At 33.2% G+C, this 27,207-nt stretch overlaps 1 protein-coding gene across 16 annotated transcripts in view; it reads right to left on the bottom strand.

The window, feature by feature from the left end:
* Window positions 1–722: 722 nt before the first annotated feature.
* ECT2 (epithelial cell transforming 2) overlaps window positions 723–27,207 on the bottom strand; it is a 69,528-nt gene continuing 43,043 nt past the window's right edge. For 14 of the 16 annotated variants that reach the window (XM_063621682.1, XM_063621684.1, XM_063621687.1 and 11 more), the window contains 7 exons: window positions 19,584–19,662; window positions 19,298–19,417; window positions 16,464–16,602; window positions 14,425–14,579; window positions 6,492–6,599; window positions 5,368–5,514; window positions 723–2,051 (listed from right to left, as the gene is read on the bottom strand). In XM_063621682.1, coding sequence (XP_063477752.1) covers window positions 1,962–2,051; window positions 5,368–5,514; window positions 6,492–6,599; window positions 14,425–14,579; window positions 16,464–16,602; window positions 19,298–19,417; window positions 19,584–19,662 — 838 coding nt within the window. In that variant the 3' untranslated portion in view covers window positions 723–1,961. Of the gene's footprint in view, window positions 2,052–3,251; window positions 3,656–5,367; window positions 5,515–6,491; window positions 6,600–14,424; window positions 14,580–16,463; window positions 16,603–19,297; window positions 19,418–19,583; window positions 19,663–27,207 lie in introns of those variants that run through there. The other 2 variants (XM_063621676.1, XM_063621675.1) reach the window with 2 other exon arrangements.

The raw sequence follows: 27,207 nt of genomic DNA, 5'->3' as shown, positions 1-27,207 counted from the left end.
TCTTTAACTTGTCAGTGTAAGTCATATTGGTAAATTTTCCAATATTGAACTAACCTTGGATTCTTGGAAAAAAACACTATTGCATGACCTCAATGCCTTAAAGAAACTAAAAATGCTCTTAATAAAAACCTAAATTATGATTTTCTCAATAGAGAAGTTAATTATATTTAATATCCATGCATGATACAGAATCCTAATTTTACACATGATACATGCAAACTGTCTTCATCTGATAACAAGGATAGTCTAAAAACCTAAGGCAGATAGATAACAGTAAAAAACCAGAAACATTCCCTTTCAAATTAAAATTAACTACCTGCTATATTTTGCCAGTGTATAGTCAATACATTTCTAGCTTTATTCCTTATCTCATGTCATTTCTTGTCTCTGGAAACCCCACTCTTTTGGGGGAAAATAACAGTTCCACCTCCAAAAAAATAACAATTGTGTATTTTCTGCCAGAAAAATGCATATATGCACATAAACACAAAATTTTTGCATAAAACATCATAGGATTTCACTATCTAGATTTCACAAAGTAGATTCCAGATTAAAAATTCCTAACTTACAGATAGCCTCATAAAATAAAATGATCAAAAAAATTAATGGAGGAAGGAATAAACAAGTAAGCAAGCAAGTACACAAAAGAGCATACGTTGATGCAAGCATTCATATTTGCCTATGAAAATTTCCCTGAAGAAATTAATACATGAGACATAAAATACACTTGGGTTTTAGGTATTTATTTACAAAGTTCTTACTAATACAATTGCCTTTAAAATATAGCAAAGAGTCATTTACTACTCTCAGAAGTGGCACATACGTGGCATAGAAAACAATCTATAGTCAGTTAACTATTAAAATAGAAACTTGAAAATTAAGTGACAAACATTTGTAGTACTCCCTAAAAGAAATAGGAAATAAAAATGCATTTATTCATATGAACTTGATTATTCTGAATTACTGACTATAAAAAGGCTATTGTGAAAGATATCACACTTTGAAATAGCAAATGAATCTTCAATTTTACATTTAATTATAAGACCACAATAAAAAGTTGAATATGCGCGTATCTATGCATTTCACAGAAGATTAGTAAAACTGATGGCAACTTCAGAATTATTTCATAAAGGGTACAAACAGTCTTTACCACAATTTTCCCATGGTCTTATCCTTCAAAATAAAATTCCACACACTATCAAACTAAATCAAGATTTGCTAGTGGCTAAAATCACCATAAATATACAGTACTCTCTCTGAAACAGCTACAAACGTCTTGTTTTTGCAAAATATACAATGTTTCTCAATCTTTCTGTCCTTATCTCAATTTGCAAAAATATTTTGGAACAATCTCCTTTAAATGTTATTCTTGTTAATAAGGGCAAATCTTTTAAAATCCACATGCTAGATCTTGAAAACACTTGAGAAGAAAATAAACTGTGAAAGGAGTGGTTATTTAAATACTTCAAACTGCACATGTGAAACAGACCCACTATTTAATCAGAATTCTATGCAAGTTTTCATCCAGTATTATGATGTCATTTAATCTCTGCATAAATTGAGCTGCACAAATATCTATTTCCATAAATTCATTCATGGATACTATACAAATAGATTCACAGCAGTATTTGGCACCCGCCTATAAAATTTATTTACTCTATCAGGGTTGCAAAGCTACTAATATCAGCTGATAGCAACTTAAATTATTGGCCTTTGAATGACGGATTCAAACAAAAAGATAAATTACATCAAAATCACTATCATTTTTTACAAGAATTAACTTGAAAATGTAACAGGTAAACTTTACTCTTTCAAGAAGAAAAATCAAATAGCATAGTTTAGTGTTATTTATCTTCCTTCCAGCTTTCACCAAGTGCTAATTACAAGTACCATTTAAGTCAGTTTCTTATTTGAGTATGAGGTGTCTATACATTTCTATAATTTAAGATTTTGGTAACGCTTCATATCAAATGAGTTGTAGATCTACTTAACGTATGACTTCTCCTTTCAAAGAAGGAAGGAAGGCTGACAAGGGAGGGAGAAGGGATACCCTGTAAAGACAAAACAAACATTTCATATTTTAAATTTTCCTTTAAAAAAATTGTAAAATACAGTTCAGTATCATGCCTATTATTTTTACATTTTACAAATTACTGTAACAATTAAGTACAAGACATCTGACAATTCTAAACTCTTTAAAGTTAGGGGAATGGAAAAGGGAGAAAAAAGAAAACTATTATAGCATTCTGAAAACAAAGCCAAATAGCTAGACTAGTTAACTAGATATTAACTCAACTGAACAGATATTGGCCTATTGCTAGTAGTGATACCTAACTTTGTTTTATGAAATATTAATGATTCAGTGTTTCAGGTTATAAACGAAAAAATTATAAATTGGCAAACAAAGTTTCTTCTTAGTTCATAAAGCAGAATTAAGAGGAATGAAATCACTTCATGGGAAATAATTTTCTAAAATTAAGCCACACACTCTCAAAGAGTGTTTGTAATATATGTACAACTCAGAGTACATATGTGAGTGTGAGAGTGTATATGTATATATATAATTTTGTTCCACTGTAATCTCAGCTACTCAGGAGGCTGATGTGGGAGGATTGCTTAAGGCCAAGAGTTCGAGACCAGACTGGGCAACTTAGCAAGACCCCCATCTCTAAAAAATATTTTTAAATAATTTTTTAAATTTTGTTCTATATAAAAATTGAGTGAAACAGCAATCCTTCTGGATAACAGTGATTATTAAATTGCTAAGTTTTACATCCCTGAGAAGTCTTAAAAATTTTAAAATAAAACAACTCTAACAAATAACATGCAAAGACTCAAGAATAACTGTAAATCAAAATAAATTATAAGGCTACTGTTTTATTTTAACATACATAAATGGCTAACTGTAAGAGCTAGTAAGGTAGTTGGCTGTAAGTTCTCATCCACAAGATTGTAAAATGAAGCATTTAAAAAGCTGGGTTGATGAAGTATAACCATTCAAGTATCAACAAAATGATGATATAAATGTATAATATAAAAGTTTACACTTTCCTCACATGGAACTTTTATGATTTGGCTTATTAAAAGCATAATTTTCTATAAATGCTATAAATCTAACATTAAGAATCAGATTTGGAATATAAATCCACTACTCATGACAATTACTATTGTTTAAAATGATAATTTTCCTAAATAAGAAAATTTCTAATGGAACTTATTTTTTCTGGACTTAAGAAACTCTATTAAACCTAAATTGTTATTAATTCAAAGCAGTCATAATATTGTGAATTCCAACGTTCCCACCCACCAAATAAGTGATTCCTTGAAGAAAAAATATGTTCCTTTTTTTTTCCCACAAATACAAATTTTAAATAGCTAATAAGCTGACATTAAACTTCATGAGGCTTGTTTCCATTAGTGGTTGGCAAATCTCCTAATTCTTCACAAATGTCAAAGATGACTTGGAAGGAACTTTTTTGAAATTTGAACAATCAGTATTTCCTTCTAGTATCTCTGAAAAACTAGCTAGGAAAGCAGAATGACGTACAGATTGAAACCAGGAGTACTGAGAGCGCCCACCAGTAGAGTTTGGGCGCTGAACATGAACATGCTTAGTAAATCCAATTACATTGCTTGTGGAAACAGAATGGGTAATCTGTTAGAACAGAAACAAGCAATTGAGAAGACAACATTAATGTCTTAAAGGTATTTTAGCTGCTTCTTACGTATATTGTCTATTAAAAGTGACATAACCATAAATAACAAATTAATTTTCTAAAATTTTCTATAAAATTCATTTACTTTCATTTGAAAGATGAAAATGTTTACAATAGTTGCTACAGGTGGCTTCAAGAAAGCTATAATCTAATTTTCACAAATTAATGCTTATCTGCATTTGTCAATTTTAATTGGCCAAACTACTTTGCATATATTCATTTTATCAACTAAATGCAGCTTTTCTCCCATTGGTTAAGATTAATATTGATTAAAAACCTGTATAAATACACTTATAGATTTAGCCATAACTCTTTGATGTGTTAACTAAAGACTTTAAGCAACTTTAAAATACATATTTAATGAGTATTATTTATGTGCCTTACCTGCGAAAATTTTATAAATAAAAAGAAATCACTTATAAAACACAAAAGCACTCACAATGTGCCAGGTACTGCTCTAAGCACTTTACATATAATAAATCACTTAATCCTTATAACTACTTAAGACTCACTTTACAAGACAATGAAATTGAAACAGATCGTTAATAACTTGCCAAAACACATACAGCTAGTAAATAGCAGAGCAAGGATTTGAACACTAGGGTTCCAGAGTCCATGCTCTTAACCACCACCCAAATTGCCTCTCAGTACATAACATCATCTGCAAAAATGCAGATGAGAGAGTAAGAAACTTGCTGCAGGACACACAGCTAAGAAGTGACAGTCACTTGCTTTTCTTAACTTCAGTAGGTTAATAATTTTATAAAGAACAGATATTTCACTCAAATACTTAGTAATAGTAGTATTAAATATCTAATAATAATTCTGAAACTTGGAAATTTGGATTGTTAAGGAAACATTTTAAATATACATACATATATATACAATATACATGAATTTAGAACTCGTATCATCCTCTGAAATTCAGTTTCAGAGATTATATTCTACTCATCACAAAAATAGTAAAAGGAATAAAACTCGGTCTCTGCTATGTCATTGGAACCAATCTGTATAAACAGAATCATAGCTATTTACATTAGTAAAGTGACAGGCCAGATTGAAATGTGTTTCTTTTCTTAGAGATTTTAGAACGTATTTCAATCCCAATAAAATTTCCTATCAAATAAACTACACACTAAGTATGTCTCTAGTTCATTCATGGTAGGGTTTTCTCAGTTGCCTTTACCCAATAAAGAGGTTAGAAGTTTGGATATAAATATTTAAAAAATGACGTATGATAGGATGCCAGGGTTTAAAGTGCACTAGGGGAGCCCTCCTCTCCCCTAGCATCATGCTTTCCATGCTGATTCTTCAGTGCTAGTGTACAGAGCTGTGCTGTCCTTCCAGGAGCCACTAGCCACTTGTGGCTACGAAACCCCTGAAACATAGCCAGTCTGAAATGCAGCCAGCTTTGTAAGTATAAGGTGCACCCCACATTTTTAAGACTTAGTACATAAGAAAGAATGAAAATATCTCACTGGTAATTTTTACATTGATTCGCATTCAAATGATAATATTTCAGCATACTGGGTTAAATAAAATTATTAAATTTTTTAAAAATGGAAGAAATATTTCCAATTTTTAGAAGTTAACAAATTCCATACCAACTTCATAAATAAGTCATTTACCCCATTAAATCAAAATAACTTACTGCTAATGATGATGTGCTAGAAAGACGACTCATTACATGCTTATCATTGCTGGAAGGACTTCTTCCCTCCACTGAGCCGTGGGATGTCATAAGAGCCCTTCGAAGAGCTCTTTTTGGAGTTTTGGAGAAAGAGAATGCTCTTGTAACCTAGAGTTTAAGTTACAATTAGTTAAACCTAGACAAATTTAATACAGCTGATAAGAATATTTAAACATAAAAAAGCCAAATATATGGCAAAAGTTTTTCTACTGTACTATGTGGCAGGATTAGAATCTCTTTGGCACAAAACAGTGAGGAAATGTGTAGACTAGTTCAACTTTCATTTAGAGAGCACTGCGGTCCAATGGAAGGAGGAGGAGAAAAGAAATCTAGCCTGGGAGAGAACAGACTAAGTTCTTCTCTGATTCAGCCAGTCTAGTTGTGAGATTTCTAATCCAAAAATCCCCTCAACCTCCATTTCTTTATTGAAAGAGTGAAGGAATTCACTTGAATAATAATCTAACATGTTTTTCTTTTATACATCATACATGTTAAATGATAGGAGATACAAAAATTATTAAAATACAAAGCCTCCCCACCAAGGGAAAGAAAACAAAACTTGTACATCTAGCAGTAGAGAACGTGGCTGTAAAACTCTCTTAGAACACTAAAATTCTAGTTCTACTTTTAAAAAGCTTATTATCAACATACTTATGTAATGCTCAACAACTCTGATAAGGTAAGTAAGTTATCTTCATCACGAGAAGACTAAAATATACTTCTAGAGTCAGGAATAGATCCCAGGTACCCTGACTGTCGTGTGCCCTTTGCTGAAAATAACTGTGGCGATATATTTAAGATGAGTGCACACATATTTAAATCTAAAACACCAACAGTACATTTCTACTGCAGGATAGTTCACAGAAGCATCATTATTACAATAACGGGAGGGATAACAAGTTATAGTTACTGTGGCAAGGAAGTCACCAAAGTAAAACTATTGTTTCTGTGGGTCATTTCCTAGAACCGAAGAACAGCTTTGTTTTATAAACTATCTTTATACTGGTGTTTGCAGCAATATTATTTGAATATAGTCTGGAAAATATGTTAGAGATGTGCTAAATAATAATTTCACTAAAACTCACCTTTTTTGAAGTCTTTTTTATTGCTCTTGATGCTCTACTCAATGTACTGTCCATATCTTTTGTATTTACTTCAAAGGATTCTGGATCAGCAGTATAAATAAGATTCTCCTATTGAAAAATAATACTTTCTGTTATCTTAAAAACACACAACTGTTTCTAAAAATCAAACTTTTAAGCATATTTATATATGGGACTATTTATAAATGAAGCTACTCAAGACTTTTCATGTGCTTGATATAACTTCTACCCTGAAATGTACTGACTTAAGGATAGTGAAAAATAAGCATTCAGTAAATGTGTAATTCGTTGTAAGGGTCATGGATACCAAAGCAATTGGAAATAGACCTCAAAATAAAATCTAACAACTCTGAAACAAGTTAGAAATTTAGCAGACTTAAACTTAATGCTTAAGTATAAAGTCGGCTACAAAACCAATACCACAAACACTGTTCTTGACATAAACTCAAATTAAGATTTAGACTTTCTCCTACTTTACCCTTTTGTCCTCAATCAGCATTTGTAAGGATTCTAAATCAGAGGTTCTAAACCTGTGATCAAGAGCCTGTAGGGTGACAATGAACAGAAATTGGGTGCAAAATTTTGTGTATACATGTGCAAAGGGCATATTCCTGAAGAGTGGGTTCACAGCTTGTATCACATTCCCAAAGGAATCAAAGACCTCATATAACCACAAGTCTACTCTGTACTTCTATGAGGTCAGCCACTGCTGACATGCTGGGGAGGACAGGATGGGGTGGGAGCTGGAGTGAGATTGGTCAATAGGCACAAACTTACAGTTAGAAAGGAGAAATAAGTTCTGGTGTTCTATTGCACAGTGGTGACTATAGTTAACAATACATTATTGCATTGTATATTTCAAAATAACCAGAATAGCGGATTTTGAAGGTTCACACCACAAAGGAATGAGTGTATTAGGTGATGGATATGCTAAATACCCTGATTTGATCAACACACAATGTATACATGTATCAAAACATCACATTATACCCCATAAATATGTACAATTATGTGTCAATTAAAAATACATTTTTAAAAAGACCTCATATAGGCCAAGAACCACTGAACCACTTAAACAGGACAATTAATCTCTAAGTAATTAAAAATATTACTTGCCCAAATTATGGTTGGATTTTCAGAAGAAAGCAAGTTAGACAAAATGATTTTATATAGTCCTATAACCAATTTGCACTTTAAATTTATAAATCTAGACTATGAATAGCCAAATTGCCTTGTTACACTGGCACTATAAGACTATTCACTCTATGGTGACAGAGAAAAAACAACCTTGTGAAAGTTGTTTTTTCTGAAAATTTTTTCCATTTTCAAAATGTAGAATATATCTAGTATACCTAACCCATAGTAATCATAAGGCTAAAACAAAATAATGCATAGAAGTACTTTGAAATGAAATGTTAAGCCTCTTTACAAATTGTTAAATATTATATTCAACAATTATAATGCTTGCTTCAGCTCTCCACCACTGATACATAGACAGCTTTTGTTATTCTAAAGCTTCTCTAATTTTGTCATTTGAACAACCATATCCCCTCTGCCTGCTATAGAACCTCTCTTTCCACTTGATCGATTTGCTAAATAACTCTAGGTTGCTTACCTTGTACAAATTAGTTAATAGTACTTGTAAATGTCAATATCGTTTCAATTTAATGTTACTTTTTGAGTTAAGAAAAATTCAGAAAACACGAATTACCCATAACTCTCCTAATCAATTACTATCTACACTTTGGTATATTTCTTAGAGATATATTTCTACACGTATAAAATGTTTCTTCATAACAAAACTGGAATATTATTCAGTTTTGTACCTTATGTTTTTCAATTAGCTGTATTTTTTTGTCTCAAAGGATTTACTCTTAATGAAGAGCTGACAAATCTCTGATTATACCACAATTAATTTAATCATTCCACTATTTTTGAGCATTTAGAGTGCAGTAATGGGGAATTACTATGTAATGGGTACACAGTTTCAGTTTAGGAAGATGAAAAAGCTCGAAAAACAGATGGTGGTGATATTGCACAACAGTATGAATATACTTAATGCCAATGAACTATATACTTAAAAATGGTCAAAACTGGTAAATTTTATGTTATGTATATTCTACCACAATAAAAAGAAATAAATGAAAGTATATGTCTTTGTATATGAAAATATTAAACCACATGTTGGTAATTTTCTAAACTACAACACTAGAGGTAGAAAAGCAGAATATGAAAAGTTCCTGATGGAAAAAGGGTATACTGCTTCAACCTATACTCTCACTGTCAGAACAGGAAAGAATCTATCTTGCCTCATTAGCCCTCAATGGTCTCCTTCAATTTTTTTTTATAATTTAATTTGTAAAAACAATTGATATAATGCTATCTTTATCTGTATTGCTTTAAACTATTAGTTGGGTATATATTTTTTTCATGTTTTACAGATATTTTATATCAAATTTTATTGGAAAAGAGGTCTTCATTTCCTACACTTTCTAACTGGTTACTGCCAGCATAAAGGAAAACTCTTGATACATGTGTATTTATATTTTATTTAGCTGCTTTACTAAGCTCTGTTACTAATTCTAACAGTTTTCGGTTGGTTCTTGCCAACTATCTAGGTAATCGTTTGTAAAACAACTGAATATTTGATACCTTATGTCAATCTGTAAGAAACAAAGCACTGAGGAATGTGATTCAAGCTCTGCCACACATATCTGCAAGGTTTTACACTACTAGGATTTCCTATATCTCACTGTATATATGGATAAGCTCAGTTGTATCCTTACTTTTATGAACTTAATTCTGCTTTGATTTCATTCCATTTTTATTTCAATTTTTATCTCATTCAATCAACAGATATATACTGAAAACCTACTATTTGATAGAATTTTTTATGCCCATAAGATATAGAGGCAAATTCAGAAAAGAATGTTTTGACATTTAAATATATTTTCCTTAAAGAAAACAGTGATATGGTAATTACCCTGATTTGGTCATTATACGATGTATACATGCAACAAAACATAACACTTTACCCCAAAACATGTACAATTATGTCATTATAAATAAAATCAATTAAAAATCAAAATAAGTATATTCTTCTGTTATGTTTAATTTTTAAACTATAAAGTAACTTATCAATGCTCCTTTCAATTGGTAAACTTATGACTTTTTTTTTTTAACTGACAGCTGAAAGATCCAGTAAAATTAGCCGGAAAATAATTAAAAACAGTGATAATTTATTAACTGTGACTGATTACAAAATAACACACATATACCAAAGAGTCACCTATTTACAAAACAGCTTAGAAACAGGTCAAATATCCATTTATGACTGCATTCTAAAGAGAAAATTACTTAGGAATAAATCTAATAAATACATTTTTGGCCGGGCATGATGGCTCACACCTGTAATCCCAGCACTTTGATAGGCCCCCAGGGAGGCAGATCACTTGAAGCCATGAATTCAAGATCAGCGTGGCTGGCCAACATGGTGAAACCCCGTCTGTACTAAAAATACAAAAATTAGCCGGGCATGGTCGTGCACGTCTGCAATCCCAGCTACTCAAGAGGCTGAGGCACAAGAATCACTTGAACCCAGAGGTAGAGGTTGTGGTGAGCCAAGATTGTGCCACTGCACTCCAGCCTGGGTAACAGAGCAAGACTTTGTCTCCCAAAAAAAAGAAATACATTTTTGAAGAATGTACATATGTCTATGCTTACATTTCTAGAAAGTATCAAAAGTCATACCCCTGGAAAGACAGATTAGCCGGACAGGGGTATGAGACATATTTTACTGCAGTATACTGTTGTATATTTGATTTTTTTTCTTATGTGCAAATATTATCTTTCAATTTAATAGACGGTAAAAATCATAGCATGATTAAACTAAACATTGGTAAGTTACTCTTTGATGTAAAATGTATCCATTTTTATATGTAATGAAACTAAACTCCAAGTGTGTTAAATTTTGCTGAAATGCACTTTTAATGAAGGCCCCTGAAATTTAAATCCTTAGCAAATGCTAATAAAGGAGCTTCTCATTTTTTTCTGTTGTTATCTTAACTATGACTAAGTATTAATAACCATTGATGAACTAAAAATGGAACCAGTGGCTTTATGCTTTCTCTCAATGAACTAACAAACTGCTTCTGACTTAGGGGAGGGGAAGACAGATACAAGATTTTTTACCTTTCTAGAAGATTCTGGGTTCAGAATGAAAGGGTGAACATATTGCTAGTTCACTAGTGGCTAAGAATATAATAAAATATATTATTTTTGCTAAGATACGAATATGAAGTACTTCCTTTAGTGCTCTCCGCACAGAGGAAGGTAGACAGGGTAAATCACAGGCAAAAGTGCAAAGTCGGGGAAACTTATCTTCAGTAGTCCTAGGTTTATTTGTTATTCATTCTTTCTCAATAATTCTCATTCTCTCTTTAAAAACAAACAACGAAGAGAAAAAACTTTCTGCTTTTTAGTCTATTTCCCTAAATTTCTAAAATATAATATGTACCAGGACAAGGACGGAAAAAAAAAATAAAATAAAAGTGAAATTGATAGATTAGCCAAAACTCAATTTTTATTTACTTTTAAGCTGTGCTGGACTTGAGAACACACATTTTTAGTAAATACTTACTATAATTCCAAAAACATTTTATGACTTATTCAAAGTATGTCAAGCATTAAAGAAGCTTTGGAAGGGCAGGAGTTTTTCTATCAACTCCAAATTCACATGTACCTGAAGACAGACCTGCTGAGTTCAAGATTAAAAAGTAGTAGTGAATCTCTCCCACTGAGATATATAATATTAATTTCAGGAGACACCAAGCCTCAGCTACAGATTTTGAAATCCTATTCATGGGTGTTAATTCACAGGAAATTTTCTAGCATTTGACATCTTAAGCCAATTAACCTGTCTACTCGTGAGTTATCAGACACTTCTCCCCTTTCCCTAAGCTCTCCTCTTACCCTAGTCTTCAAACCCCCAGATCCTACCTATTATCACGTGTCCCCTCCCTTTAGCCTGTGCCTCAGTGTTTTCCTCAAACTCTGTAATCACGCCTATAACTTAGAGCTTCTGATATGGCCAAATTAAAGTGGTACCAATAACAGACATTTATACTAACAACTTACTAGGTATGCCTAATAAATGGAAAAATAATTATAATTTTAAATACAAATCATATTAACTTCATTATAAGTATTATTGGCATACAAGCACAAACTTTTAATATATGTCCAATCGTTGGTCTATTTCTCACGCAGTTAGAAATTCTACTTACAAGTTTAAAAACTCAGAATGAAGATTGCAACTCTTAAGTAGACAATGATGATTTATTTGACCAAGATGTAGGATAAGTTTTGAAAAATTTCAAAAGAAATATAAAGTTAGTGGCAAAAGTACTAAATTGTAGCACATGGCATTTAATTATCAAGTTACTTTTAAACTAACCAAACTTCGGGAAAGGGTATCGTTGCTTAAATTTACTTATTAATAAAATTATACTTCTGACATTAGAGGTCAGAAATCATAATGGCCTCCACAAAGCTACCAGCTTATCTTAGGCAATATATGAATGTTAGAGTACGGACCATGCAATTAAAGGTTACATGTTGGCAAGAGACCAAAAATACATACATAAGGATTCTGAGACATAAGATCTTCAATAGATTTAAACTTTAATCTTTAGATTCTGAAATAACAAAATATGGGACATGACATCCATGGGGAGAAAAACTATTAAGATGCTTTGACCAAGAATCAGTCAGTCATGCTCTTGGCCTTAGATTCAAACTTAATGGTATCAGATTAAGTTTTCTTTCAGCCTGATAATTTTAACTCTTACATCATTAATGAGTGGACATGACAAATGAAATAGTATAGAATAAAATAGTTGTGCTTATTTTACTCTTTTAATTAAGAAAGCTCAAGTTACTTAGGGTACCAAAAAATTATATATATACAGGGTACCAAAAACAAAAACTACTAATTCAAAGAATCAGAGATTTTTATATCTTTTTACATCGTGTGTGTGTGTGTGTGTGTGTGTGTAGATATACACACACATTATCTTCACATGGAAAAATTCTCAGGGCTTTATAAACATTTACTATATTTAGAACTTTAAACACAGGAAAGGGCTCAACTGAAGTCACCGAGTATCTGAATTTACAAACGTATTTCTTAAGAACAAAATTTCAATAGATTCAAAGAATTTTGTAGTGTAAGAATAAGTCAGAACTTAGTTAAACGTTTGCTGCCATCTTGTGGCTAATTTTACTTATGAATTTCTTCCGTATGTTATTACATTTCAGTTCTAGTATTATTAGCCATCATGTGGCTAGTAATTCAATAGAAGAAAAATTTTCTGTTAACGTTTCATTTCAGTATTAGGGTTATAAGTTTGGAAAGCACTCTATAAACTATCTAGTCTGACATTCTGATAAGAGCAGGAGTAATTTCTGCATTAAGGAACTTCTACAGGTAAAGAAAGCCATTTTATATACGGATACCTAGAAAAAGTGGATGGATACCTACAAAAAAAAAATCTTACAATGAGCAGTTTTAAAGATTTACAACAAAAGTGGTCTCCATCATTTTTCTAGCTAGCATTCTATTGTATGTGCTAGCATTGTATTTCCCTCTCTGAATCTTTTGTGCAACAATTTTTTTATTTATAAGAACATATTCTTGGCCCATAGAAATCTAAAAACAAACACACACACAAACAAAAAGTCTGATTATTGTTCTAAACACTTTGGAAGGAGGTTTTCATCAATGAATACTTACTTTATAAACCACATTATACCTAAATGTCTTCCAAGGTTTCACACTTAACTGTAATTACATGTTTCATTCCCACAGAAACACCCAATGCAATCTCAGTTACAGTACCGCTGTACTGAAAAGGGTCATCCATTATATCCACATATTCTCTTCAATCGATGTCATTTGTGCAAAGAGTAAGAGGTCTATATCTGTCTATCACATGTGTCTCTCTCATATATAGAGAAGAAGAAATCAAATTATCTTTTAGGGACCTGGATTTCATCCAGGGATACCTGATTTCAGGCAAGTCATTTAACTTCCCTGTTTTGATTCTCTCATCTATTTTCACTTTAATCTGTATAGCATAATGATAATTACATATTTATGATAGCATTTCATTTTTAAGAGGTTCACGTGAGAAAAATGGATTGGCAACTTTCAATTTTCAACTTGCTTTCAGTAAGTTTTTTTTTTTTTTTTTTTTTTTTTTTTTTTTTTGGCCAGACACAGTGGCTCACGCCTGTAATCCTAGCATTTTGGGAGGCCAAGGTGGGCAGACTGCCTGAGCTCGAGTTCAAGACCAGCCTGGGCAACACAGTGAAACCCCGTCTCTACTAAAATATAAAAAATTAGCCGGGTGTGGAGGCGTGCACCTGTAGTCCCAGCTACTCAGAAGGCTAAGGCAGGAGAATCACTTGAACCCAGGAGGCAGAGGTTGCAGTGAGCCAAGATCACGCCACTACACTCCAGCCTGGGCAACAGAGTGAGACTCTGTCTCCAAAAAACAAACAAACGAACAAACAAAAATCAAAATACCCTCTAATTTTTAGCCATGTCTAAGAGTATTAATGAAAAATCACAGGGTACATTATAAGAAGTCCCAAAATCTTCACTGAATCAGAGCCACAGGGGCTATAAGACTATGAGGGCCTACCTATGTAAACCAAGAACTCAAATAACGTTTTGTGTACCTACACTATATAAAATATTTTCGAAAACAACTTATTACATCAGTTTTTTAAATATACACAAAACTAAAACTCTCCATTCATAATAAACAAGTCATTAACAATGTACAGGTTTAGTCTGAATGCACTGTCATGAAATTGAAACTTTCATTATAATACTGTTTTAAGAACTTACAGCATCTGCTTTACAAATGGTGTTAGCTACATGTCGACACAGCATCTTTAGCCAGTTTTCTTTTGGAAGTTCATCTGATGTCATCTGGAAACTGAGTAGCACATTTGCCTGTTCCGTTGGTGGCCTCACAAGCAAGGCAAAAGCATTATGGCAATCTAGGGTTCCAGAATAACCATAAACATTAAGTGTCACTCCTTGGAAAATGACAGATGTATGCAAGTTTAGTTCCCTCAGAGCAATGAAATTCCAATGAAATGAACTATCACTTCTCCACTTTCCTTGTCCTATTTTTAATAAGACAAAGAACATCACCATATTAAGCTGAAGCACTGAAAAGACAATATAGTATACCACGTAAGGAACTAATGATGATAAGTTAATGACATTAAGTAAACAGTATTTTCCACGTCATTTAATATTTTCCATGATAAAAATATTAAAAGTGTTATAAAAGTTGCACGACCAAGATGCTAAAATACAACCTATTTTAAACAAAGTCTGCCATAATTAAAATCCAAAAATGAAGATTTTTAAAACAAATATTTAGTCAGCCTTCCGTATCTGTGGGTCTGCATCTGTGGATTCAATCAACTGCTGACCGAAAATAGTAGAATAGTAGAAAACAGATTGTATCTGTATTGAACATGTACAGACTTTTTATTCTTGTCATCATTCCCTAAACAATATAGTATAACAACTGTTTACACAGCATTTACACTGTGTAGGTACTATAAGTAACCTAGAAATGACTTACAGTACATGGGAAGATGTGTATAGGTTACATGCAAACACTATGCAATTTTACATCCAGGACTTGAGCATCCCAGATTTTGGTAACCAAGGGAGGTCCAGGAACCATCCCCCATGAGTACCAAGGGACAACTACACTATGTAACCTTTAATAAATCCAGAATTTGTCAACTAAGTGAAAAGAGCAGGAAGTTGCTGTTCAAGTTTTCTTTAAGAATCATTTCTTGGCTGGGTGCAGTGGCTCATACCTGTAATCCCAGCACTTTGGGAGGCTGAAGTGGGCGGATCACTTGAGGTCAGGAGTTCGAGACCAGCCCAGCCAACATGGTGAAACCCCGTCTCTACTAAAAATATAAAAAAACTAGCCAGGCATGAGAGCACACGCCTGTAATCCCAGCTACTCAGGAGGCTGAGGCAGGAGAATCCTGGTGGGAGCTGCAGTGAACCAAGTTTGCGCCACTGCACTCCAGCTTGGGTGACAGACTAAGACTTCATCTCAAAAAAAAAAAAAAAAAAAACCCACAAAAAACAAAGAAAAAATCATTTCTTATAAAGGAAAAAAAAAAATTTCTCATGAATTGAAACCTTTCATTATTAGAGGAATCAGTAATGGAAAGAGCTAAATATTGTAAAAATATATGCCTAACATCCAAAATATGGCCATGCACATACACCACTGGGTGTCAATTAAACAGATGACACTGTTGTAGGTAGGTATAAATTTTCAGCAATTTCAGGCCTTCGGAGAACCTGCTCTGTAACACTACCAAAGTTAAGAGTAAAACATTCCTTAATACACATATGACTCCATATCAAGTCTACCAGTTACTCTGGGTTTATTTATTGCACCCACATCTATTCCTGATCCGTACCTTAAACATAGCCCTAAAAATGCAACTGTTGGCCAACAGTGAAAGTGTTAAGATGGGGGGTGCAGGTAATAGACTGGTTATTTTGTATTCTGAAGGAACCAAAAGAATAAATTTTGGTGTGGGAATAGGCTAGGTTAGCGTGCTATTTTAATACATAGCCATTTAAAAGCTCTATGACCTTTAACAGATGAGGGCATCCTATAGGTTGAGATAGTACTTTCATTTGAGAAAACAGAAAGTCAGTTCTGTTCCTAGAGATGGAGATGGGATGGAGGTGCAAGAACAATTACTTTAGCAGTCTGACCAACTATATTTAAAGATAATTTACCAATTTAAAAAAGCCAAAATGGAGTAAATCAAACCTACAATGAATATAAACTATTTTTATATAACTAAGAATGTATCCGACTGACATACCTTCTGTCTCTCTTATGTCCAATACCTTCTTAATCTGAGAAAGAGGCATTAGGTGAATATGCTTAAGAGAAGCTGGGGGTCGGGTTTGGCCATGAGGACTCCTAAAAGTGCCAATAACCTTGTGCCGTTTTCTTGCTATCTGATTATAGAAAATAAAGTATCGGTCAAAAAAATGAAGAAAAAGAAGGACCAAATACTTAAAAAATAAAATAGCACTAATCACATAAATCTATATATAATTCATTTAGTTATTATTCATTACAAAGTTGTTATAAGCAGAGTTACTATGTAACAAAAGTCAAACATGTAATTGTATAGCAGAAATGTTCATGTTTATATAAGAAGAGTTCAAAAATCAGGAAAACAGGCCAAGGGATATTTTGCAAAAGGTCCCAGAGGTATGAAAGAACTAGAAGCATGATGAGAAGCGATAGGATCAAGGAATGACAGAATCTTAAATGAAACTCCTAGAATTCAGAAGAAGAGGAACAGTTGGCTAAGCAAAACAATTAAATGATTTTAAGCTTAATTTTTAGAAAGGAAAAACAACAAGTGTTAATTTGATGACAAATGCTAGTACACAGAGTTTTAAAAAAACCCTTAAAATACAGATAAAACATTTAAAAATCAAATATATCCTTAAATCCCAAATTAGTTTCAGTATAACATAATCTGTCATTAAGAAAACATAGATTTTACCCATTTTGAATGTTTCTAACATTTATTATTAAATATGATGATGGCTATAGGTTTTTATCGGGTTAAGAATGTACCACAATTTCCATTGCCAATTTACTAAGAGTTTTGTTTATTTTTCCTAAACAAACAAGCTAAAGAATAACAGTTTAAGATTATAAGTTTTTATTTTATATTTATTATGAATTCTGAAGTCCAAATTTAATGTTATAAATAAAGCAGTTTTTGTTGAAGTGATTCTAAGACAGGGAGGCTAAAAGAGATAGAACAAAAAAAAAGTAGATTCAAGAAGGTAGGGAAAATGAGAAGCCAGGGACTTGGGAGCTACAGGAGATGACCAATACCAGAAATTAAAGTGAATGGCAAGTCGATGAACCAATTACAGAAGACTGCGAGGAATTTGGAGGGGATATAAGATCAAAAATTTAAAGTAAGCCATAGCTCTCAGGAATAAGGGATAAAAACCAGAATGGATTAGCAAAGAAATAAAGATAACCTAACCTATTAGATGAACAGAGCAAGCTGACCTAGGGACTCCAACAGGAAAAACCTATAAAAGCTTTAATAGAAACAAAGTACAGAGAAACTATATACAGTAAAACCCCATAATGATGCGAATCCAGATAAAATATAATTGAAAATTGACTCTGCCTAGCATCTGTTCTCAATCAGGGCAGGCTAAAGTCCTTTTTATGAGGGAAACAGGTAGTTGAGAATTATCTGTTTCATCATTTTTTGACTTTCTCACTTCAGGAGACAGTCAATTGTGTATAGTGGTTTGACTGTCTTTACTTTTGTGCTTTCTGTAACATGATTGACCAAAAAAAGTACTTTTCATTTAGCCTCATAATGACAAAACTCTGCATTTAACACAAGTGAATTTCTGGTGAGATTTTATTGTACGTGTGACTGTTCTGCACATGAACCGCTCTTTAAGATTTCCTCGTATTTTATACTATAAATAATAATGTATATGATATATAAGAAGGCAACGCTTTGATAGAAGTAGGAAAAGACAAAAGGAAAGCATATAAGACTTTAAAGAAAAAGGAGGCAGGTGCAGTGGCTCACGCCTATAATCCCAATGGTAATCTCAACACTTTGGGAGGCTGAGGTGGGTAAATTGTTTGAGTCCAGGAGTTTAAGACCAGCCTGCGCAACATGCAAAACCAGTCTCTACTAAAAATAATTAGACTGGTGTGGTGGCGAGTGTCTATAGTCTCAGCCACTTGCGACGTTGGGATAAGAAAGTCACCAGAGCCCAGGAAGTCAAGGCTGCAGTGAGCGGTGATATTGCCACTGCACTCCAAGCTGGGCAATGAGAGTAAGACCCTGTCGAAAAGAAAAAGAAACAGAAACAGAAAAAGAAAAGAAAAGGAAACTCTTTAATCATTTTGATGAAGGTAACAGAAAGTTTCCAGTGACAGAAAAGTCAAATGAGTCTTCTTATTAATGTCTGTTTTATCAAAATGAACATTTTTCTCTTCTGAGATGAAGGAAAACCGCACTTCTTTCTATCCCTCACTACCGTTGTTTAAAAATACGTATTAGAGGGATGAACAAGTTAAAACACACACACGTAATTCAATTTGCTTGCAGGGGTAAAACAAAAAGAAAATCTAATTGAGTATGAATTTTAGAATTAGATTTATTATACCCCACCTGACTCCTCATTCACTCTAAAACCTGCTGATTTAAGAAGAATTGAGGAATCATAAAGAATTCATAATAGTAAATTATCAAGTTATCTCCCTCTTCAACAAAATACAACCGCATCATTATTGGAAAAAATCTACTGAAATTTCAAAAAACTCAGAATTATTTTACAAATCTTGAATAAATATACATAGAAACAAGAAGTTACCAGATTTCTTGACCTAAGCATTTATTTGCATGGAAATAAATTTTCACTTTAACTTAGATTTGAAGTCATGAAAATTTACACTTATTAGACCTTCTTCTAAAAGCATTCTATTAACAGTATTAAATCATAAATTGTCCTCGATTTTTAAAAAAAAAAAGATTATTTGAGTTTATTTAAAATTCTACATTACTCTTCAATTAAAGCTTGGTTTTAAATATTCAGGGAAGTTACAAAAATCCATAGTGTTATTATACTACGTGAAGTACATCTTTACCTCTAGGCAATCATTGAAGAGGAAGAGAGTTACTTGTTCTCCTCTGTCACAGGGGTGCTCACCTAGAGAAATTGTTTCAACCCGCTGTACTAAGCTTCGGTGAGAAGATAAAAGATTAGCCTGTATAGGTTGAAAATATAACAAAAGAGATCACTTGGTATCAAGTAATTTTTAAGAAGTTGTAATTTAAAAGAAAGTAGTGCCAAGATATTATTTATATTAAAACCACAGAAACCTCATTAACAAGAAGAAAATAAATTAATAATTGTTAAAGAAGAATACTTACTGGGCATCCATCTACTTCATAAACAACATCAAAAATTTGCTTTTGAGCTTCTGTTTTTCTCTTATCCTCATTAATATGCCTGAAAAATAGTTATTTTTAAAACTTTTAAAATAGAACATGAAAACTGCAACAAACACAACTCATGTCACAAGTTGTGTTTGATGTGAATGTCTTAATTTTGATAAGTGAATCAGTTAAAATATTCCTTAAAAGTATCCCATTAAAAAAGTTTCCATGCCTATGGAGCCCAGGATGAGGAAAACAAAGAAACAAACAAAACAACTTCCAGCCAGGTGCGGTGACTTGCGCCTGTAATCCCAGCACTTTGGGAGGCCAAGGTGGGTGGATCACTGAGGTCAGGAGTTCGAGACCAGCCTGACCAACATGGTGAAACTCTGTCTCTACTAAAAATATAAAAATTAGCTGGGTATGGTGGCAGGCACCTGTAATACCAGCTACTCAGCGGCTGAGGCAGGAGAATCACTTGAACCCAGGAGCAGGAGGTTGCAGTTAGTTAAGATCACACCATTCCACTCCAGTCTAGGTGACAAGAACGTTCTACTATTATTCCTTTCTATATTCTTTACTATACTCCCTATGCACTTTCTAAAATACATTAAACCTGTACAAAATTAAGACTAATAAAATTTTGAAGTTCTCAATTTAAGTTCAAATAAGATTTTATGTAAGTCTTCCCAAGTCATAGGCTAATCATTTCACTGAAACAAAAAATAAGGCTACTGCTTCAGACAAGATAGAATAAGTGGGAATGAATTTACTTTTCTGCCTGAAATAACTAAAAAAATCAGTCAAAATATAAAGAAACAAGGGTTCTCAAGACACTTAACATCCATTTCTGTGAAACAGAAACAAGCTAAGCCCTACAACTGTCCTGGCTTATAGCCTAAAGAAAGTTTCTTCCCTGCAAAGAAAACACAGATAGTGCCTAGCTATATCCCTAAGAGAAGAAGCAAATGTGGGAGTCCAGTGTGATCAGATGCCTAGTTTGCAGGGCAAATTACTGGAAAACAGCTGTACAGAGAGAACTCCTGTTTTCAGAAGGCTTCCTTGTGTACACAGTTCTCGACTTGATCACTGCATGCATGTAAGAAAACTATCCGAGGTTAGGGAAGACACGTTAAAAAATCAGAGTTAACAGTGCTCAGTGCTCATATGGCATGGAACAGTGACATCAATCAGAGTGGAAAACTTCAAGATTAATGTGACATCAGGGTAGAGTACTAAGAAAGATCTTTCCTCAATAGTGGGGAAAATTAACCTTAGACTGAATACCATTCTGATTCTGCCTAACAAAGTTTAAGAGCAAGACATGAAAATATCAAACTGTTTGCAAGCTACTTAAACTGCATGCCAGGAAAAACTCAAAAACATTTTTAAGAATACAAAAATACCTAGCTCTCAAAAAAGTAAAACTGACAATGTCTAGAATCCAATAAAATAATACCAGGCATGCAAAGAAACAGGAAAATAAGACTAATGAGAAAAAAAAACAAACCTGAAACAGAGATAAGTGAATTAGTAAACAATTTAAAGTTATTATATTCATGTCATAAATTCTAAAAACTGCAAGATTGAACATTTTAAGCAAAAATATGAAAGATATTTTTAAAAGATCTTATTTACTGACCAAATAAAAGTTATCATTTTTCATTAGCCTCATAACAACAAAATTCTGCATTTAACACAAGTGAATTTTTGGTGAGATTTGATTGTATCTGTAACTGTTCTGCACATGAACTGTTATTCAAGATTTTCTTGTAATCATACCATAAATAATAATGTACGTGATATATAAGGTGGCAACACTTTGGCAGAAGTAGGAAAGTACAAAAGGAAAGCATATAAGACTTTAAAGAAAAAGGAAGCAGTGGTCATCATTTCTGATGACCCCAATCAGTCATACAGAGATGGAAACTACAATGTTTTATATGAAAAATACACCAGATGAGAATAACAGCAGATTAAACACTACAAAAGAAAAGCTTAGTAAAAATTGAAGATAGCAATAATGTTGAAGTCAAAAATAAAATATAAAGATAAATTTCTCATTTTACTTTTTATTGGGGAAGGAAGAATTATAATTCAGGGCATACATACTGACCAAGTGGTCTTCAAATAATAAAGTCTGTTCTAATAATAAAGAGAAGGTTGGGAGTTTTATTAGAAAAAATGTTATTACGTATTGTTTTTAAAGAAAGCTCACTGACACTAGTAAAGTTTTGGGGAACTGGCAAGCTGAGTGGTGAGTGATAGTGGTGAGTAAAACTAGTCAGAGTCATAGCAGGTTGCTTCAGCAACTATTAAGTAAAACCGGTCTTAGGATTACAGTAGGCCATTTTAAGCAGCTGGGCTTGTGGAAAATTTAATTATTAGAACAGCTGCCATGCGCCCCAAGTGTTTTTCCCCTCTGTCCCTCAACTCTGATTTAGTTGGGTATGACAAGAATGATCCAGTTTTGTATAATCAATGTTCACATTTCCCCCTTTGATCAAGATCTTTCTCTGAAAGCAAAGCTAATCAATCATCTTGAAGTTAGGCTTAATTGTCCCTCGAGACCTGGACAAACCTGTCCTGGTTGTCTCTATCCCACATTGTGGGGAAGATATAGAGGGTCTATATCAGGGAGCTGGGCCATATTTGAGTAACAAAGAGGACAAAAAGGAAAATTTTCTCAGGGCAGGTTTGCCTGAAGTCCAGCACTGAGTTCCATCTTGTTAGTTCCATAGGTATTAGCAGCCATCTCAAAGTGTTAAGAGAGTTGGCTTTACAAAGATTAGACAAGCAATAAAAACAAGGCTTAAAAATCATAACACAAAAAATAATTAATATAATAAATTTAGTTTGTACAATCGATTTGAAACAGAACACAAGCCTGACAGCAAGTAACTAAACAAATCAAAAGACCATTGTGGGTACTGGATGAGACTAATTGTAGCCATTGAGTAGTATTTTAGAACTGGGTTGAATTAAAGCAAAGAATGCCAACTCTACAGAAAGGACCACCAGTACATTTTGAACAAAAAGTTGTGTTATAGATATTGCTAAAGTTACTAGTGGAATAAAAGGATTTCTTAGGTCAGGTTTTGTCAAGTTACTTATAGCAGTTACTGATTGTGAAATTTAATTACAGCATTATTTTGTCAAGCCAAAAAGATAGGCATCAAGAGGGGTAGGAGTGTCATCATATGGAGTCTTGCCTCATTGTCTTGGGAAAGGCTGTCTACAGCATTAAAAAAAATGTCACTTCTTGTCCTGGTTTGCAGTTTGAATGTCTCTGATTAAAGCATAAGACATTTTGGTGAACTTTTTATGTGGCCCATGCATCAGGCACAAGACTTGTTTCTTAAAATTTATCTAGTTTCCATTGATAGGGCTTTAGAAACAGTACAGTTCCCATTTTTAGCAATTTTATGGAAGATGGTTGGATTGGAGAAATCTGGAAGAATTTAGGATCTAGACTATAGGTTGATAACAAGAACTCAAAAACAACCAACAGAGCTACAATCTAACAACAGGTGTATTACAGCTTTTTATTAGAAATATAACTTCTTTTCTACACTGATCACATAAAAATCTCAGATTTTAAAACCTCTTGAGGCTAGGAAACCAAACCAAGGCAGACTTTATATTTTACTTACAGTCTTAAAGTTCCTGGGTCTGCCAAGAAGTGACAGTTTTTAATTTACTCACTGTAAGGCTAGGAACCTTTGAAGTCAGGCATTTTATGCATATTGTCAAATATGACATTTCAGTCAAAGCCTTGGTAATATAACCAATGTTTTCAATTGTATTCGGCTATAAAGAGAGATCAGATTTCTATTAGACTTATGTAAATAACTATATTGCTAAAAGAATGCTCAAAAAGTTTTCAAATTATGGAGGAATCAAATAGAAAAAAATAAATGTTCTATCTATATTTACAAAAGCATACTTTATCAAACTGTTGTAAATTATAGATAGCTTGAGAGAGATTTTCTTAAGTTTGGAAAACAAAACATTTGCATAAAGAACCAACAATATTTTAAATAAAAGTCATTAAAACATTATCTTCATCAGTTATTCAATCTTATGTAATTCATTTTTGTTCTGCTTGATCTCGACTAGTAGTTTCGTGAATCCAACAGTTTTTTCCATTAGAGTTTTGGAAATTTTTATCAAGTCCATTGATCTTAAAAGTTATCAGAAACTTGACTTCAGGGCACTTGTTAGATAGAATCATTTTCATGATTATCAATGTTTTTAGGGAAGAATTCAAAATCCTAACCGGGTGACAAAAACTTAGAATAGCCACAGTTTAAAAAGCTGATGAAAGTCTGCAACTGACAGCAAAATTTACTTATCTCTATTAAACATGGCATTAAGATAACAACCAAAATTATAACTAATAACAGATTTCTATAACTTACACAATTTGTGAAACATATCAACAAATACCCACAAATGCAACTAAAAGAACATCTAGTATCACTTATCATTTGTCAATGTCTTTTACACAACTTATCAAATAAGCCTAATAATTTAATATCTCTCAAGATGAGAGAAATCTTTTGAGGCCTTCCAGGGGTTCACCTCAAAAATCTCAGTTAGTTTAGGTTAAAAAGACTAAAACTATTTGATTTTGGGGAAGTTTGCCAAAGATGTTGAAAGTCTCAAGACATTTGATCAAAACAGGATCACAGGTCATTTGTGAAATAATAGTCATTTATGTAACCAGAGTGATAATCACAAGGCTTTAAAAGGAATACAGAGCTACATGGATAAAAACAAACAAAAAAGCCTTAACCTTTAAAAATCTCAGCTGTTTCTTTTGTATATTATGCATATGGGTTTTATTTTAAGTAATCAAAAACCGAATAAAGGCAACACAGGACATTTTCTTGATAAAACATAAAACCTGTTTCTTAGGCCAGTTATCAAAAAGGCAAAGAAAAACTTTCTGCAGTATGATTGTCCTTCTTGGGGGAAGCTCACTTAGATAACCTGGAAGTTGAGCCAGATGAAAAGAGCACTTGAATTTAATTAGACAAAGGAACAACGTTACACAATAATTGTAACAACTCAGACACATCATGAAAAGCCACAAGTAAAGAATCAAGGCCTTCAAGATGAACATTTTAGTGTCAGGATACAGCAGAGTTAGAACCACAGAAAACAGTTATGAAAGCTGACAGAAAAAAGCTGAAGCAAAGAGTTATCAACCCATGCCTTCTCAAAAGGTGAAAAAGCAAAAGGTAACAATGTATGACCTGAAAATCATGTGCTGTGAGGCACAGCAAAAGCTGAACCTCCCGCCGGGCATGGTGGCTCACATTTGTAATCCCAGCACTTTGGGAGACCTAGACCGGTAGATTGCTTGAACCCTGGAGTTTGAGACCAGCTTGGGCAAAATGGCAAAAGCACATCTCTAAAAAAAAAATACAAAAATTAGCTAGGCACGGTGGCGCACACCTGTAGGCCCATTTACTCAGGAGGCTGAGGTAGGAGGATCACTTGAGCCTGGGAAGTGGAGGTTGCAGTGAGTCAAGATTGTGCCACTGCACTCCAGCCTGTGACAGAATGAGACCCTGTCACACACACACACACACACACACAAACACACACACACAGTTGAACCTGATATATGAATCTGAGAAATTTCAAAAGGAAAATGCTACCTTAAGAAATAGGGCTGGGCGTGATGGCTCATGCCTCCAATTCCAGCACTGTGGGAAGTGAGAGGATCACTTGAGGCCAAGAGTTCAAGACCAGCCTGGCCAACATAGCAAAACCTCGTATCTACTAAAAATTAGCAGGGCGTGGTGGCATGCGCCTGAAATCCCAGCTACTCAGGAGGCAGAGGCAGGAGAATCACTGGAACCTGAGAGGCAGAGGTTGCAGTGAGTAAGATCACACCAATGCACTATAGCCTGGGTGACCCAGTGAGACTATCTCCAATAAATAAATGAATTAATTAATTAAAATAATTTTAAATAAAGAAGACAGCATTTTTAACCTGAATTGGGGAAATTAAATAGATATCAGGAAGAAATGTAAGACAAAATAGAAAATGCCTGCAGTTTAGAAGATGGCTGATAAAGAAACAGATTCTGGAATTAAAAATTAAAACCTATTGCAATTTTATTAAAAGCTGATCGATACTTCAAGTAAAACTCGTTGTTGTAAACACAGAGATTCAGACTTTGGTCCTATATCAATCAATGCACTCCTGACACCAATGTTTAATTTTTAGAAAAAACTTACAAAGAAATCCTTTCCAACCCTGTCAACCTGATCACACATAAACCTTCCTTTACAAAGCCCAGCCTTCATAAACCCTCTTTGACTTGTTTAGATCTTTCATCATTTTCTCAAACACCTAGTCTTAGTCCTATAATTTTTTGATATTGGAACAACCATTTTGCCTTAGGACAAAAATTTATCACAGACATTTTTAAATTATTATTTAACTAAAAATACATCTTTATATCCATAACTATCTTTGCATTTCTCTCTCTCCCACACTGGTTTTTCCTCCAATTTTAATTTTCTTCTTAAATTTATATTTTGAAACAAACTTTAAATAACCTGTGAATTTGACAAAATCATTGTTTTTTAATTAAAAAACACATTGTCCTCTTATAATTTTATGTGTATTAACAGATCTAAGTATATTTAGTCTTTTTATAAAATTTAAGAAGCCAAGAACAAACCTATTTATTCAGCAATTCGTTTTTGTTTTTTCTCTTATTTGGATATGACTCGGGCATTTAATGAGCTCTCTATTACTTAATTTAATGTAACATAACAAAGATTTCAAATTACTTGCAAAGTTTAGTTATAAATGTTTATCCCATTTACAGTTACATAAATTTTTTAGCAATTATGCCTAGATTCATTATGAAAATTGGGGTATTAGAGCTAGTCATTATTTTAAGTTATTTTTATAAATCAAACTTATAACCTGTTAATATCAGATATTTACCTAAGTAAGAACCTAAAGTGAAACACATGGGTATGTTGTAAATAACTCAAAAGATACAGCTGTTTTTATTAAATCAATAATAATGTTAGTTTAAATCAAAGAATCACATGAAGATCATTTCATTTTAGGCTGGACTTCAAGCTCCATGACTTTAAAACATTTAGCAGCAACAAACATAAAACTGTCTAACCACTAATTCCAAGCACAAATGTATTTTGACAATTTTGAAAGTTGTTTTTTTTGTTTTTGTTTTTGTTTTTTTGATAGCATCTCACTCTGTCGCCCAGGCTGGAGTGCAGTGGTGCAATCTTGGCTCACTGCAACCTCCACCTCCTGGTTCAAGCGATTCTCCTGCCTCAGCCTCTGAGTAGCTGGAACTACAGGCGCACACCACACCACCATGCCTGGCTAATTTTTGTATTACAATAGCATCAAAAAGAATAAAATACTTAAGAATAAGTTTAACAAGAAACGCACAAAGCGTATCCTCTGAAAACCACGAAATATAGCTGAAAGAAATTAAAAGTAAATAAATGGAAATATTCATAAATCAGAAGATTTAATATAGCTAACATAGGCCAAGTGTGGTGGCTCATGCCTGTAATCAAAGAACTTTGGGAGGCCAAGGTGGGTGGATCATCT

Source organism: Symphalangus syndactylus, chromosome 17 (assembly GCF_028878055.3).
Source record: "Symphalangus syndactylus isolate Jambi chromosome 17, NHGRI_mSymSyn1-v2.1_pri, whole genome shotgun sequence".
Taxonomy (NCBI): domain Eukaryota; kingdom Metazoa; phylum Chordata; class Mammalia; order Primates; family Hylobatidae; genus Symphalangus; species Symphalangus syndactylus.
The sequence above is the reverse complement of the archived record's forward strand: the minus strand, read 5'-3'. Positions and strand labels throughout refer to the sequence as shown.